Source organism: Rattus norvegicus, chromosome 10 (assembly GCF_021556685.1).
Source record: "Rattus norvegicus strain SHRSP/BbbUtx chromosome 10, alternate assembly SHRSP_T2T, whole genome shotgun sequence".
Lineage (NCBI taxonomy): Eukaryota > Metazoa > Chordata > Mammalia > Rodentia > Muridae > Rattus > Rattus norvegicus.
In genome coordinates this window covers 70028208-70045732 of record NC_141543.1, presented here as the reverse complement: position 1 = coordinate 70045732, position 17525 = coordinate 70028208, and the positions used below count along the sequence as shown (strand labels likewise).

The 17525-nt window shown below is 48.7% G+C and overlaps 1 protein-coding gene across 1 annotated transcript; it reads right to left on the bottom strand.

The window, feature by feature from the left end:
* Window positions 1-1785: 1785 nt before the first annotated feature.
* On the bottom strand, window positions 1786-2315 carry Faul2 (FAU ubiquitin like and ribosomal protein S30 fusion like 2). Its single transcript, NM_001430330.1, has one exon. It carries the CDS (start codon window positions 2255-2257, stop codon window positions 1865-1867), a length of 393 nt encoding a protein of 130 aa, NP_001417259.1. The 5' UTR covers window positions 2258-2315; the 3' UTR covers window positions 1786-1864.
* Between the last annotated feature and the right edge of the window lie 15210 nt (window positions 2316-17525).

Here is a 17525-nt window from a genome sequence, read left to right as displayed (position 1 = left end):
ACCATCTCTCCAACCCCCTGCCTAAAAAGTTTTAATTTAAATAGATAAACAAATAAATAAACAAACAAACAAGAACTTACCAGTTTGTGTACCTAAAGAATCCAAGAGTGGCAGAGGCCTGGCTGGGTATTCAGTGTGCCCACGGCCTCATGTCTCCCCTTCTGCTTCCTCCTTTTGGGGTTTGAGTCACATCTTTCCTTCTTCTGTGGTGAGAAAGTCACCCAGCAGTATCCATCCTGTTTCCAATAAATTCAATTTAAGGCTCCAGGGAAAGGCTTCGATTGATTTGTGTCATCCCTTGCATGCTACTGAGTCAATAGATGTGGACTGTATGTGTACTGTGTAGGGAATGTTTTTGGTTTTGTGAGATAACATTGTGCTCTCTAGCTGGGATTGGCCTAGAACTCACCATATAGCCTAGGCTGTTCTTTGAACCCACAGGGTTCTTCCTGTCTTGGACTCAGGAGGGCTGAAATGACAGGAGTGTGTGTGTGTGTGTGTGTGTGTGTGTGTGTGTGTGTGTGTGTGTGTTCATACACGTATCACAGCACACATGTGGAGGTCAGAGGACAAGGAGTGGATTCTCTCCTTTTACCACATGGGTTCCAGGGATTGAACTCAGGATATCAGTCTTGGCCGCAAGCACCTCTGTCTTTGGAGCCATCTTGCCGCCTTGATGGAGGAGCTTCAACAGAGATGTTTATCGGAGCGGGGGTGGGAAGTGAACAAGGTCGATTCCTCAGAACCCCACACAGGCTTCCACAGGGAGACGGCTGCAGTCCTGGCAAGTGGGAAGGCTTCTAGGGAATGGAAAGCAGATGTGGCTGACTGTTGGGAGCACAGCACAGCAGTTCTTACATCCACAGAGCCCCAGGAAAAACAGGAATGGTAAACATATGGGGCTGTCCTCTCCAAGGACATGAAGCCTGTTCTTTCGTCCAGGAAGCTGGGAATTTGAAGTGATTAATAGCCTGTGTTATCTGTTGAGCCAGGCCACATCTACAACCAGGGCCAGAGAAACCTAATATTCTAAATGACCCTTATATTATCTGTATAGCCAGAGGCTCCCCTAAGCTCCCACAACCAGGACCAGAGGTGGCGAACAGCCCAAATGACCTTTAAGCTATCTATGGCTGAGAGCAAGCCAGATCCTTTCCTAGGCCCGTAAGCCAACAAGGTAGCCTATCTCCAGAAACCACCTCCTTGGAAGCAATGACAGGTACCCTGACTTGAGTTTCCGTTTAATTATGCTTTCTTGTATTTCAGGGGTTGTATTATACCAGGAACCCCTTTCAACAAAATTATACTGTGTTCAAATATACTGACAATAAACCTGTTGACATCAGACTCCCTGAAGTCCTGATCCAGGTTGACAGAGTCAATGTGGATGGAACTTTCATTTCCACCTCCTTGAGGTTGTTTCCTTGCTGTGACCACCTGCAGGGACCCACCCCCACAGCTTGTAACAGTAGAACTCCCAGGGTCTTATTCTTGTCCTCCCCCTTCCTGTCCCCCCCACCCCCTGCCCCGCTGTCTGTTGGGCTCTGCCTCTTATTCAGAGGGCATAGTTGTAGGAGCCAGGTGTGCAGCTTACACTGTGGTCCTGCTGCTCATTCACCTGTGGAGATGCTAACCAAAGACCTTTTTTTAACCCTTTCAAGCTCAGTTTCCTCATCTGTGGCAGTTTCACACACTTCATACTTCACAGTCCTCCTGTGAGGACTCACGAGTCACAAGTCCTGTGCCAGCATGGAAGATGTTATCATTTATTTATTTATTTATTTATTTATTTATTTATTTATTTATTTATTATTTATTTTCTGAGCAAAGTGGCTTTATTAGTGTGACAGGATCACAACAGGACTTAGGAATTAGCATTGGGGCCCTTCTTCTCGCCAAAGGTGGGCACGACATTGACAAAGCGTCGGTTGGACTGCATTCGCCTCTTGGCCCCACCAGTCTTCTTTTCCTGTTTGGCCACCTTGGGAGTCTGACCTCTCACTTTCCCAGCACGAGCCAGAGAACCATGAACTTTACCTCCCAGCATGCGGCCGGCTACCTCCAGAGTGGTCAGGGCCTCTGCACCACACTGGCCTAGGGTGGCCTCATCCTCCAGCGGGCGAGCCTGCCAGAGCACGACTTGATCTTCAGGGGCAATGCCTTCCATTGAGGCCACATGAGCTTTGATCTGGGCGACTGTCTCCTGGCCGGTCACCTCGAGGGTGTGTAGTTCCTGGGCTCGGACAAAGAGCTGCATGTTGGCTACTTACCCTCAGATGCCGCTGCTGCAACCGCAAAGATGGCGTCAAGAAAGATTTTATTTTATTTTTTTTAAGATGTATTTGTTTTATGTCTATGAACACACTGCTGCTGACTTTACACACACCAGAGGAGGACATCAGATCTCATTACAGATGGTTGTGAGCCACCAATGTGGTTGCTGGGAATTGAACTCAGGACCTCTGGAAGCGCGGTCAGCGCTCTTAACCGCTGAGCCGTCTCTCTAGCCCGATGTTACAGCTTTAATTTGAAATGCCCACATGGGTCCAAGCTTTGAATGCTCAATCCCCAGTTCAAAGTGCTACCTGCAAGACTGTGGAGCTGTAAGGAGGCAGGGCACGCCTGAGAGAAGTAGATGACAAGGGGTCATGGGTCTTTGAAGCGTGGCTTCACAGCACAGTCCTGGCCAAATGTGAGAGCCTCTGACATGGGCTCCTACTGCCAGGGACCCACCACGCCCTCGCCTCAGGATGGACTGAGCTCTCCCTGAAACACTGAGCCATTGCTGCTTCTGTCTGGTCTCAGGTCACAGAGACCCAGTATCCAACACACTCGACTGTCCGAACGACACTGAGCTCCTCGCCCCCTTTCCTGTCCCCCAGGTTGGGTGCTAGGGCTCAGCTCTTGAATAGACCCTGATCTGCCTAACCTTGGGTCTGCCTGCCTTCCTCACGGGCCTGGACTCCGAGGGCTTCCCGACAGAGCAGTGGCTCTGTTCCTCCTCTGGGGGAGGTGGTACACGAGACTTGTTTGTTTGTTTGGTTTTCTTCATCTTGCAACATGTGCGGTTTTCACATCGTCACAGAACAAACAGAACCTTGACATATGGGCATCTATTTATGAGCCTGACTTTTTTTTTTTTTTTTGAGACAGGGGCTTGCTATGTATGTAGCACTAGCTGGCTAATAGTTCTGTTGTATATGTGCCGTGTGCGTGCGTGTGTGCATGTGTGTGTGTGCGTGTGTGTGTGTGTTGTGTGTGTGTACGCGCGCGCGCGTGTGCGTGCCTGTGGGGGTCAGAGGGCAACCTTAAGTGTTGTTCCTCAGGAACATTCTACCTTCCTTGTGTTGGAGGATAGTCAGTGCAATTTCAGTATTTTTAATTTTTTTTAATTTGCAATTTTAAGACAGAATCTCACTATGTAGCCCTGGATAGCCCATAACTTAATATGTAGATAAGCCTGGTCTTGAACAAAGATAGCCACTTGCCTCACACCTGGCTCTTTAAAAAAATATAAGTTGGGTAGAATGGCACAAAGTTTTGATCCCAGCACTTAGGAGGCAAAGACAGGGAGATCTCTGAGTTCAAAGCCAGCCTGGTCTACAGAGGGAGTTCCAGGACAGCCAGGGCTCTGTAGAGAGACCTATTCTTAAAGCAACCCTCTTTTTTTTTTAATTTTTAAGATTTCATTTTTATTTTTTGCTTTTGTTTTAAAATTGTATGTACGTGTGTATGGCTGTATGTGTGACTGCAATTCCTGCAGGGGTCAGGAGAGGGCATAAGAACCTTTGGAGCTGCAGTTAGGTACGGGTTTGATCTGGCCCAGATAGGTGCTGGAAACGGAAAGGGTCCTCTGAAAGACGTCATAAGATTTTGGTTACTGAGCTATCTTTATGACCCCCTTGTAAGTTGCACATTTGTGTGTGTGTGTGTGTGTGTGTGTGTGTGCGCGCGCGCGCGCGCATGCACATACTACCATATGTAAGTGGAGGTCAGAAGACAACTTTTGGGAGTTGGTTCGTTCCTCTCATCACCTACTTTTTTTTAGACACAGAGTCTCTCACTGAGGCCTGGGGCCCATCAATTAGGCTGGGCTGGATGGCCAGCAAGCCTGTCTCTGCACTGATTCAGGGATTAGGGGTGTGTGCCATTGTTCTCAGCTTTTCTCATAGATTCTAGAGACAAGAACCCAGGTCCTCATACTTGAACAGCCAAGCACTTCCTCACAGAGCTCTCTCCCTCCCCTCCCCCCCGGTCCCCCAGGATGCTTCTTTTTACAGGAAATGTACATCCTCACAGGCTGTCTAGTCTCATTCTCGGTGGGAATTCTCTGGGCAGTCGGGACCAGGGCTGTAGCTCTCCCGGGCGTTCCCATCCACGCTGGAAGCAGAGGCTAGGAGCCAGCAGCGTCTTCTGACAAGAAGCCAGGGGACAGTGCCTCCCTGCCTGTCTGTCTGGAAGTTATTTTAGTGAGCTCACCTATTGTCATTGCCATCTGAGCTGGCCTTTTGATGTCCTTCCAAGATGCAGCAAGGCAAAAAGCTTTAAAGTCAGATCCATCTTCTTCCCCCTCAGAGAGAGCTCTGACTTCCTCTAATGAAAGGTGCACTGCTCCTCCACTCCAAAGAGCCTTGGCCCTTTCTCTGCTTCCTCAAAACCTTACGTCCCAGGAAATGGGTGTTATGGGGAAGGAGTGGCCTGTGAGAGGCTAAGAAAAACCTGGTATAGGGTGTTTCTAAGAGGAGAAATTAGGGAGTGTGCCTGCAGGGTCCAGAGTGGGGACTCAGAGTCTGGGTGGCTGGCTCATCTCCCTCTTGCCGGCTGTAAGATGTAGAAGGTCCTTGTCCCTTGCCCGAACATCATTTGGGCCTTTAAGGTCCCTGCCCTTCCTGGTGGAGGAGCCCCTGCCAGTGAGGAGAGATTTGGGAGGGAAGACTTGCTCTTGTAGAGTGTTCTTTATAGGCCATAGCTGGCCATTCCACTGAAAACTTACTAGCAGGGAATCCACTCCCTGCCAGGAACTTGGGGTCCAAGATGACTGTGGCTTGGCATGTAGCATGCTTACTGTATAGGAAGTGTCATGGTGGGGGATGACCGCACACCTATGTCCACCAACTGCAATGGAGAAGGTGAGGTTTTGGGAGGCCAGATTGGTGTAGCAGGGAAGACCTCTAGAGGAGGCATCTTCTGGTCTGAGTTCTGGAGGACCAGTAGGGGTTAACCAGGCTAGGGTTATCAACCCAGGAGGTGACACGGGCAGAGGCAGAGAGGACTTTGAGAGCCTGAGGAGCTCTGCAGAGTTCTTAGGAGATTCGCGCAGGCCTGGAGCCTGCCAGTGGGAGGATGCTCACAAATCAGAGCTTCCCTGAAGCTGCTCCTGACCTCCTTTCTGCCCCCACCCCCACTGACCTCTCCCTGAAGCTCTGGGCTCACTCTGTTCCCATCCTTTGGAGCACCACGAAGCCAGCACAGCATCCAGTCTGGGAAGGAGGGACCCACGGCAGCCAATGACGCCCAGCCTGTGCTGGAGCCCAAAGGCTAGGGCTCAAAGGGAATGCAACGAACGTGCCCCCCCCCCGCCCCCTTTTCCTCCTCCTATCTTTCTCAAACATGTCTTTATGTACACAGGCTGTTCTCACCTTCACAGGCTTCCTGCCTTAGCTCCCAACTGCTAGGATTACGAGGAGGTACCACTACATCCTCGTATAAATGTGAAAAGAGTAAAGGATGATTCTTTCAAGCAAAGCTGCAGAGCTGGGGGCAGCTCGGCAGTTAAGAGTGCTTGCGGGGTTGGGGATTTAGCTCAGTGGTAGAGCGCTTGCCTAGGAAGCGCAAGGCCCTGGGTTCGGTCCCCAGCTCCGAAAAAAAAAAAAGAACCAAAAAAAAAAAAAAAAAAAAAAAAGAGCGCTTGCTGCTGGGTTCAAGTCTCAGCACCCGTGTCTGACAGCTCACAATTACCTGTAGCTCCCGCTCCTGGGTATCTGACTCCCTCTTCTGGCCTCCACTCACTGCGTGCATCTGTACAGACCAACGTGGCAGGCAAAACACTCAGACACATAAAATCAAAATAAATTCTAAATAAATCTTTAAAGAGTGGGCCTGGTGGTGGCACGTGCCTGGGGTGAGGGAGGAGCATTGTTAGTTTGAAGCTAGCCTGGGCTACAGACCAAGATACCATTTCTCTTTCTCCCCTCTAAAACAGCGGCTGGGGACATTGAGTCTCGATGGGCAAATACACCAGCATCTTTAGAGACTTGTGAAGGGAATATGGTGATGAGCTGCCCAGACACCCACGTCAGGACCCGCATCCTCCCTCCCCAGCTTCCGGGAGAGCCGCAGGTTGCTGCTCACAGATGCTGCTTACTGTGGGGGAAAAAAAAAAGAGGCACTGTCAGGGCAAAGTTCATCAGGCTTGGTGGCGAGAGAAGGAGGTGCTAAAGGTCCAGGCTCCTTGCCTCAGTCCTGACAGACTTCCAGGTGTCCTCTCCCCTCCAGGTTCCTGCGGGCTGGGTGGTGCACGGGACATTATGATGAAATCTCTCTCTACCTCCTGCTGGCTCTGAAATCCCTTCTTTCACCGGTGACACCTTCTCTGACCCCCAAACCAAGAGAGATTCCTTTACCGTATGCTCATGTCTCCCCAGCAAGCTTTTATAACCAGCATGCAGTCCCGCCAGTGTCTGCCTCCTCCATGGACTGTAAGGCCTCACGGGTGGGGATCCGAGTCTCTGTGGCGTTCTACCACCCAAGCACGTGCTCTTGAAATGTTTGTGAGCAGCTTTACCGTGCACCTAATCTAATCCTCTAGGAAGCCATCAACTCCACTTAGGCTGGAGACTGTCTCCTTTGTTCACTCAATAAATATATCTACAAAGAAGAATGAAGTCCTACCTCTCCACATCAAAATAATTCCAGATGCTTCAAAGATGTTTGTCTGCGAGAAAATAAAAGCGGCAAAGCTCTAGGGGAAAGAGGAGTATGTTTTAGAAATGAATTTTGAGGCACCCAGGGACTTTATAAGCATGACACAAAATAAAACCTGGGAGAAAAAGTTGTTATTCATGATCACATCAAATTCCAGAGCTTTCTAAGGGGAAATAATAAAGAGGCTGGGTGTGGTGCGAGTGCCTCTGATCCCCCACCACTTGGGACTCGGAGGCAGGAGGATCAGGAGTTCCAGATCACTCTGGGCTACATAAAAACCTGTCAAAAGGTGTGGTGTGTGTGTGTGTGTGTGTGTGTGTGTGTGTGTGTGTGTATGTGTGTGTATGTGTGTGTGTTGTGTGTGTGTATGTGTATGTGTGTGTGTTGTGTGTGTGTATGTGTATGTGTGTGTGTGGTGTGTGTGTATGTATGTATGTATGTGTATGTGTCTGTGGTGGGTGTGTGTGTATGTATGTGTGTGTATGTGTGTGTGTTGTGTGTGTATGTATGTGTGTGTGGTGTGTGTGTGTATGTGGTGTGTGTGTGTGTATGTGGTGTGTGTGTGTGTGTGTGTGTGTGTGTGTGTATGTGTGTGTGAGATGAGGTAGCAAAAGCAGCCTGGGATGTAGCCTTATGTACAGACCACCTAAACCAGCCTTAGTGACTCACGGTAATCCCAGCACTCAAGGAGCAGAGGCAGGTAGATCAGAAGCTCGAGGTCACTCTGGGACACAAATCAAAGGCAGAGCGTCCTAGTCTGTGTGAGACCTTGTCTTTCTCCTTTTTAGATTTATTTTATTTTTAATTATATGTACATGTCTCTCTGTGTGGGTAAGTGCAGATGAATGCAGGCACCTGTGGAGGGCTGGAGGCAGCAGTTCACCTCCAGGACAATCATTATGGTGGTTATGAGCTGCCTGGTGTGGGCATGACTGTCCGGTGTGAGCATGGGCATGGCCGTCCGGTGTAGGTGCTAGGAGTGGAGCCCAAGAGCCGTGGTCCTCTGCAGAAGCAGTACGTGTGTGCAGGTGCCAAATGCCTTCAATTCCAGCACTTTGAGGTAAGAAGCAGGGGAGCTCTGTGAATTTGAGGTCAGTCTCCTCTACATAGTGGGTTCCAGGTCAGCCAGGGCTGCATGGTGAGACCCTGTCTCAACAACAGCAACAACAACAACAGCAACAACAACAACAGCAGCAGCAGCAGCAGCAGCAGCAGCAGCAGCAGCAGCAGCAGCAGCAGCAAACCAGCAGTATATGCTTTTAACCACAGAGTCTCCAGCCTCATGAGACCTCATCCCCAAAAGCTAAAGTATTTGCAACAATTATACGATTGGAAGCAAATTAATCTACCATAACAAGAAATCCTTGCAAATAAGAAAGTTTAAAAAAAAAATCTGGGGGCTGAGTCAGTGGCTAAGAGCACTTGCTGTTCTTGTGGAGAGCCCAGGTTCGATTCCCAGCACCCACACCAGCTGGCTCACTATTCTCTGTGACTCCAGTTCCAGCAGGATCTGATGCCTTTTTGCTGATCTCCCTGGGCATCAATCTCACACATGCAGGCAAAACCCTCATAGGTGCGGAATAGAAGTACATAAATCTTTTACAATTTTATTTTAAAAAAGAAAGAAAGAAATCATATAAAACAGACAAGCACAACAAACTCCAGGGAAACGGCTTTTTATTCTGTGCTATCCAAGATGAATGAGACAATCATGCAATGCCACGTTTTTTTCCACCAGAAGTGTGACTGAGTTAAACATCATTGATAATAACCACGAGTTCTTGGCAAGGGTACCAGGAGGAAGCAGAGGATTCATTCACACTCATTGGCTAAACTTTTGACTTGTACTCTTTAGAGATCTTCTTGGCAGTATCTGTTAAATTAAAGACAGCAGTCACCTCCTTTGGCCTCGAAGCCATGCTTCTAGGGATGTGCCCAAGGCATGAATGAGGACAGAATGTGCTAAGCTGGGCAGGGTGTTTCTATGTAAGACCAAAGGGAGTGCTTTGTCAGTGGGGGTTTGTTACACAAGAGGCGTCTAAGATTCTAAGTATTTCGAAGAATGAGGTAATACTCTGTTCCTGGGTAATCATGGGCCAATTCGACACACACTAGAGTTATCTGAAAGGAGGGAACCTCAATTGAGAAAGGATCTCCATACAATCTGGCTGTAGGGCATTTTTAAAATTAGCGATTGGTAAGGAAGTCCTCAGGGCATTTTGGGTGGTACCATCCCTGGGCTGGTGGTCGTGGGTTTCATAAGAAGGCAGGATGGGGGTTGGGGATTTGGCTCAGTGGTAGAGCGCTTACCTAGGAAGCGCAAGGTCTTGGGTTTGGTCCCCAGCCCCGGGGGGGTGGGGGAAGGTGCTCCATAAGAAGGCAGGATGAACAGGCCATGAGGAACAAGCCAGTGAGCAGCCCCTTCATGGTCTCTGCATCAGTTCCTGCCTCCAGGTTCCCGCCTGGTTTGAGCTCCTGTTCCGACTTCCTTTAGTGATGAACAGAGATGTGGAAGGGTAAGCCAAATAAACCCTTCCCTCCCCATGCTTTGGTCATGGGGTTTCAGCACAGCAGTGATGACCCTAACAAGGATCCTCTCTGTGTACTAAACTGTACTGCATTGTACAGAAGTGTGTGCTATGTACTTTCTGGAGACCTGGACGGGCCCATCACATACAGAGAGGAGGAAACAGAAACTGCATCTGAGAATACATAACACAGTGCTCATAAATCAAAAGCCAGGGACCGGGGAGAGGGCTCAGTAGGCAAGGGCACTTGCTGAAAAGCCCAATGACCTAAGTTAAGTCCTTGGAACCTACATCCTTGGCCTCCTCCCATGCTTTATTTTCTTTAATTTTTAAAAGACAGGATCTGGCTATGTAGCCAAGGATGTCTTCAAACTCCTAATTCTCCTGCCTCTGTCTCTATTGCTGGGATGACAGACTTTTTGTGCCACCTCCTGCAGCCCTTACTTTCTATGTCTTGTAGCTCAGATGTGTTTGACTAAGTGGTAAAGAGTGACTTTCATGACACTAGAGGAGGACAGCGGGTTCAAAGGTCAGAAATGGTGGAAGGCAGTCAGGTCTAAGCAAACCACAGCCCCAAGGCAACTGCCAAGGTGGGACTGGCAAGAAGGGTGCAGCAGACATCCTGGGTAGCCCTTGCTCTTCAGGGGAGAATGGGGATCCGTCTATGCTAGCCTCTTCTTCCTCTCAGCCACTGCTGTGGCCTCCTCGTGTCTGCACATCTCTGACTGCAGCTCAGCCCTGCTTCCTCACCTCTCCTCTGGCCATTCTTTCTCCCCATGGTTTTGCCTATGCTCTTGGGTATGGAAACCTAGGCACAGGCTCCAGTAGTCCCTTCTGCTTGGTCTTCCTCCGCATTCAGGCTCAGCACATTACTGCCTCATTGGAGCCCTTCCCCTAGGGGGCTTCTTTCCGAATCTGTTTTGTATCTGTGATGAAGTACCTGAGGCTGGGTAGTTGATACAGAACAGAGGTTTGTTTGCCTTATGTTCCTAGGGGCTGGCATGTGCGGTGCTGGCCCCTGCTTGGCTTATGCTATGCAAAGTGCCATCCCTGTTTTCTTTTCCCCTTCCTATAAAGTCACTAGAAAGGTCACGGGGCTCCATCCTCATGACCTCTTCTGATCCTAACCACCTCCCAAAGGTCCCACTTCCAAAACCCATCAATTGGAGCTTAAGTTTCCCGAAGTCCAATCTGAGTGGCAGCTGAGACCTAACACAGCTTAGAGCTTTCTGGGCATAGTGGCCCCCACCTGTAATTCTAGCCCTCAGGAGGCTGAAGCAGGAGGATGATAAGGTCTAGCCTGCACTGTACACTAACAGCACCCCACTCCCAGCTTCTGAATGACTCCCTGGACAGTCTTCTCACACCGCACTCCTGTTAGTCAGTGGGGCCAGCTGCTCAGTGTGGCTCAAGTCCCTTCCGCTCTCCACTTTCCTTCTCTGTAACCCCTCTTCTCCTACTTTTCCATTAGCAAAGTTGTTATGTCTTATTTTTAAAAAAGATCCAACCTGGCGAGGTCTTTGGTCCCAACACTTAGAAGGTAGAGGGAGGCAGGCCTTTGAGTGAGGCCAACCTGGTCTACACAGTGAGTTCCAGGCCAAACTGGTCTACATAGTGAGTTCCAGGCAGTCAGGGCTACATAGTAAGACACCCCCCTGCCCAACAAAAATGACCCACTGCCTCGGGGAAGATACCCAATCCACCTGCCACTTGCTGTTATGATATGCAGGTATGTAGTGGAGAGACGGGAGAGAAAGAGAAGCAGAATGGTTTGAGTGCTATGAGAAGATGGAGCTGGAGACTGGAGGGTGAAGAGAAACAGCCTGCCCCTCCACCTGAGGCCATGGGGAAGGAAGTCCCAGCCTGAGCTATTGCTGAGAGCTGTGTCTGGGTCCATGGCCATGATGCAGCATGTTTCGATGTCTGTGTCTCATATTACCACCAAAGGCCAAGGGGGATGTCCCTGGTCTGAGCTGCTGCCTGGGACCATGTTCATGTCCAAGGGCTGTGCAGAGCTGCCCCTGCCTCTCACTGGCTTCAGGCCCTGCACCATGCCTCGGTAGCACCGTAGAGCTGACCCTGGGGATGGGGGCGCAGGTGAACTAGCTCTAAGGCATGAGAGCGGGAGATCTGGGACTGCCCCTTGCCAGATTTGGCATTGGGTGAGCTGTCGGGGCAGTGCTGGAAAGGAGTGAGCTCCTAGTAGTGTGGATACAGGAGAACTGCTGGCTGACCAACAGGCTACCACACAGGCCCACACAACATCTGGCCCATCTATGAACTGCAGGAGCTTCTGAAGGGGCCAGCCCTACAGATCCAAGCCTGCAGGATCTGCATGACACAGGGCAACGACAGGATATCAGAGAGGAGTCCAGGTGAGAACCTAGTATTGATAGATTAGCAGAAGCCAGAGGCCTGGAACCAGACCAATGACTCATTGCAATGTGTTGTGGTTTGCTCTGGAGTTATCGTATTTTGATGCTAATTCCACTGCCCCAAGGACAGTCATGTACTCAGGACTCAGGTGACTTCACCAGAACCTTCTCTCCTTTGAATTTGTAAAATACAGGTGAGAGGCAGGTACAGGATAGAAGGAGGCCTGTCATTGGAGGAGAAGAAAGGATGGGTGGGAGAGAAGTTTGAAGGAAGAGGGGGAAACTGGGACGGAAAGGAAGAAGAGAGAGGAGGGAGGGGGAGAGAAGCCATGGTAGGTGATGTTAAGATTCCGCTCTGTATTACAGGTTGTTATTAATGTTCTTAAGGGATGGATGGTACTGGACTTTGTATGTTTAGGTGGGCAATTATATCTTATCAATTGGGCCAAAGGTTATTGTGTTGTGTGTTCTTTCATGTAGCGATTTAAGTGTAAGAAAGTGTGTGATGACTGGTCTGGGCCGCCACAGAGTTGGGATGTGTGTTTCTGGCATGGAAACCTGCCTTGGGAACTAGGTAGGTAGAGAGATTGCTGCCAGGCTCAGGGAGAGGCCTTCGGCAGTGTGATAGGGGACGGAGCAGAGCAGGTGAGACGCTTTGCTGACTGAGAATTAAGATACCCAGCAGATATCTTGGGGTACTGCGGTGCCGGACCTAGCGAGGTAAAAGACAGTCTTATACATTTTTTTTTTATATTTTTACAACAGCAATGAACATTTGCAAGTGAAGATGTGTGGACAGAGGGATACACTGTGTGACATACTACATCTTCCATAAGATTTGTTTTTGGTTTTGTTTGTTTTTTATTTTAATTTTAAATCTTCTTTTGGTGGGGAGGTTGCAAGGGCAAAGGGCAGATAGAAAGGGATGGGGGAGTGATGAATGGGGTTGGGGTACATGGTGTGATCTTCACAAAGAATCAATGAGAAGTTACAAAAGGAAGTAACTTAAAAATAGATCCTATTCATTCCCTGTCTCCATTGCTTTTGCCAGCTTTGTTTCAAGCAGTGGGGACAGACAACGACTACTTGAATAAGAACCAGGAGAGGAGTTGGTCGCTAGCACCCATGTTTGCAGTTTCCAAGGCAGGCTGAGCATTGGGAAAACTTTAGCGTAGAGGAAAGGGAAAGCTTCCGGTGAGGCCTAATTATTGACGCTGAGACTCTGGAGGTGAGCCAAGCAGAAGTGGGGCACCCCATGGATACTGTTTATTCGTCCCCTGTTAATGTAATAAAATAATGGAGGCTGGGAAACTTACAAAGAAAAGAGGTTTATTTTAAATGCTCACAGTATGAGGATACGATGCTGGCCCCAGGTAGGGCTCTGGTGAGGACTCCCTGAGTCAGGCACGTCATAATGGATCTACATGAGGGAGGGAGGGGGACAAAGAAGGGGAGGGGGAGGAGGAGGGAGAGCATACAAAACAAAGGCAGAGGGTGATTCATAATCTGCATTTCACCAGTAATTAGGATGTCATGAGAACTACATTCTACATTGATTTTTCCTGAACACACTACCGTCAACAAGCTGACTTTTTCTCACTAAACCCCAACTAAAGGTTCTGTGTGTACTATCTCCTGAGTCAGCACAGTGGATGCCAGCACCTACCGTGTGAACCCTGGGGAGATGTGCGCTGACTGTAGATGGGATTGTAAGCCATGTCGTAGGACTTGCTTGGGAATTCTGTTTGGCTCTCTCTAGTTGGTCTTTTATTGGCGTGGGAATGGGGGAACTGGAAACATGGCTTAATAGATTGAGCACATGCTGCTAACACAGTGACTAACTCAGAGCAACTCCAGCTCCAGGGGTTCTGACACCATCTTCTGACCTCAGAGGGCCCTGCACTCATGTATACTCATGTATACAAATCTACACACACACATAATAAAAATAAATAAAATACAGACTCCTGTGTGCATCAGCAGTGGTTCTAGTTGTATGGTCTGGGTGATGCCCAGTGATCTGCATTTCTTACAGTCTGAAAAGTTTATGGGTTAGTGAAATGGCCCAGCTGGCAAAGGAGCTTGCACACAGTTGGTAGAGTGTTTATCAGCACGCACAGAACTCTGGGATTGAGACCAGCACTGCAAACACTGGGCATAGCGGCACATAATACCCCAGTAGTTGGGAAGGACAGACAGGAGAATAGAAGTTCAAGGACATCCTTGGCTATCTAGTCCACTCCAGGAGACACTGTCTCAAAAATAAACAACAATAAAAAAAACAAATTCTGTGTGTGTGTGTGTGTGTGTGTGTGTGAGAGAGAGAGAGAGAGAGAGTGTGTGTGTGAGTGTGTGTGAGTTTGAGTGTGTGTGTGAGTGAATGCCTGTAAGTATGTGTGGTATGTGTGTGTGTGAGTGTGTGTGTGTGAGTGTATATGTGTGTGTGCCTGTGTGCATGAGTGTAAGTATGTATGAGTGTGTGCATGTGAGTGAGTGAGTGAGCGTGTGTGTGTGTGTGTGTGTGTGTGTGTGTGTGTGTGTGTGAAGGGTTGAGGAGTCAGCCAGGCAGCCAGCCTTATAAATGCCATGCTGAGAGGCAGGTGGCATCAAGTTTGGAAGCCAGCTTACAGACCAGATGGCTGGGTAAACCTACAAAGGGCCAAGTCTGGTCCACCTGGGGTCTCTGCAGTGGGCAGCTGAACAATAAAGAAGTTCAGAAGGGCCCAGCAGTGAGATGCGGTTAATCTTCTGAAACTTTAACTTCCTCGTAGTAACTAGGGAGTGGGGTTAATAGTACTTCCTTCTAGGTGCTGGAGTGGGCCTGGATGCACATTAACAGACCTAGCCAGGGCTTTGCTAGGAGCTTGCAGCTACCAATAACAATTGAGCCTCTGAACCTTGGACAGAACTATTAAACCTAGGGGAAGGACTTGACTTCCGGGGCATGGGGGTGGGGTGGTGGTGGTGGAGCCCGAGGCCACCAGATGTTCTGAGCAGTGCAGGATCCAGTGGGCTGGGGTGGAGAATTGGGTATCCACGCCAAGCCTGCCATACATAACCTGACCACCCTGGGAGGGCTGTGTCACAGGCTCAGATCCCACAGGGAGGCCCAGATATCATCAAAGACCAACTGTCTGGAATCCTGCTGTTAAGGATGGTGTGGTGCTCTGTGGTGGTGTATGCTTATAATCATGGCATCTAGGAGGTGGGGGCCAGCTTTGGCTAGCCAACAAGTTTCAGGTTAGCCTGAACTACATGAGACTCTAACCAACAACAAAAAGGTGGCCGAGAGTTGCAAGTCCTTGTATTATTTTTATTATTATTAATTATTATTATTACTGTTGTTAAGCAGAGACATAACCATGTGTGGTACATGCCTCCTGTGTTCTTGGCACTCAGGAAAAAGGAAAGCCCATGGTCAACCCTGGGCTATGTAATAATCTCTAAATTTAAAAAGGGAAGGGGTGGTCTCCTGGAGAGGTGGCTTAGTGGTTAAGAGCACCCAATGCTCTTCCAGAGGTCCTGGGTTTGATTCCTAGCGCCCATGTAGCAGTTCACAACCACCTGTAACTCCAGTTCCGGGGGATCCAAAGTTCTTCATAGGCATCCGCAGATGTGTGGCATAGATGCACTCAGACACACAGCCACAGACTCACTAACACAGAAAAGTCTGATTTTTACCCTCCTGAACCCTGAAGTCCAGACACAAGGACTGATCGTCAGAGGGCTGATCACTGCTGCCAACCACACGGTTTGTGAAACATGATGTAAATAAAAAGTAAACACAAGAAGATTCTGCTGGGCAGGAGTGGCTCAAGACTTTAATCTCAGCACTGGAAGGCAGAGTCACAGTCAGGTAGATTTCTGTGAGTTCGAGGCCAGCCTGTCTACCGAGGGAGTTCCAGATTAGCCAGGGTGACATAATGAGGGCCTGTCTTAAAACAAAGCAAAACAAAACCAAACCCATGAACAAATTCTTATTTTACTTTGTTATTTGTGTGAGTGTGTGTGTGTGTGTGTGTGTGTGTGTGTGTGTGATGTATGATGTGCATGCATGTGTAAGCCACGGCTCGTGTTTGGAGAGCAGCTACGTGGAATTGGTTTGGGGGATCAAACTCAGGTCACCAGGGTTACTTGGTGTACGGGCTGGTTTTGTGTCAACTTGACACAAGCTAGAGTCATCAGAGAGGAAGAAGCATTGCCTGAGAGGATGCCTCCATGAGATCCAGCTCAGTAGGAATTTTCTCAATTAGTAAGCAATGGGGAGGGCCCAGCCCATTGTGGATGGTGCCATCCCTGGACCGGTGGTCCTGGGTTCTGTAATAAAGCAGGCTGGGCAAGTCATGGCAAGCAAGCTGGTGAGAAGCACCCCTCCAGGTTCCTGTCCTGACTTGCTGTTGGTGATAAACAGCAATGTACAAGTGTAGACTGAATAAACCCTTTCCTCCTCGACTTGCTTTTTGGTCATGGTGTTTCCTTGCAGCAACAGAAACCCTAACCAAGACTTGTGGCAAGTACTTCTACCAGCCAAGCATGTGTTAATCCTCCCTGGGATGGGGGCTGGGAACAGATTCTCTTTGTTGACAATGTCTGGATATGGAGTCCCCTTGAGGCACCATTGGTATCCCTCAGGAACTGTGGGCTGGGGACATCCTGCTGAGTCATTTCACAGCCATAATCTCACTATCTCACCAGCAATCCTGGCTCACAATACCAGTGACATTCAAAGACAGGAAAAGAACAATATAACCCAAAAAAGATTCCTCCACCATAAGGAGGGCCACATAACTGCCATACGGTGGCACGTGCATGTGCGTGCTGTTTCAGCAGTGGGGAATCTGAGGCTTAAGGCTAGGAAATATGGAGGCTGAATTTGTCTCTAATTAATTAATTAATATATCTAAGAGATGGGGTGAGGAGATAAATAAGAAGATGGTATAATGACATACGTGTGGGAAATGTTGTAATGTAATGTAATATAAAGAAGCTGGGACCATAGCTCGTCAGTAGAATGCTTGCCCTGAGACACACACAGCCCTGGTGGTGGTGGTGCACGCTATAATCCAGTACGTTGGAAGTCAGCCTGGATTATATAAGAACTTGAGTAAGCTTAGATTTTTTTGAAACCTACTTTAATAAGGGTTCTTAAATGCTTCAACTTCCCTTCTACCCCACCTACCAGAGGGAGGAAAAAAGAAAGGTTAATAGGAAACAGAAGACTGTGGACCTGTTTAGAAGTAGGTCTTTGAGGGCAGTTCAACCTTCATTGTCAGGATATCAGCAGTCCAGTCCAAAACACCAAACATGAATCAGTAGCAGTGGCTCGATCCAGAAGAAACTGTGAGGCTCTGCTTAATCGGCTCGAGTCTACAAAAGCAGCAAGGAGCAAGAAGCAGCCGGAACACCAGAGACGTTCTTGGGCAAGTTTCATTCTTCAAAGACATGACAAGGAGGATAAGTGAAGACCAGCAGAGCACTACAGGGAGTACCAATGCAAGACTGTCGTCAACGAAGACATATTTATATTCTTTCTAAACATCACCATGCCCTTTCACAAGACAGCTTCCAAAAACACATCACGTGATACAACTGAGTCTCCAAAGAAACCAGAAATTTCCGCTTTAACCTTGTCTTTAAAAAGTAGAGAGATGGGGAGTGGGCACGGAAAAGACCCACATCACCACCATTTGTAAGCAAC

Excerpts from the sequence above, each read along its gene's own strand:
- Faul2 (NM_001430330.1), bottom strand. The coding sequence starts at position 2,257 with ATGCAGCTCTTTGTCCGAGCCCAGGAACTACACACCCTCGAGGTGACC.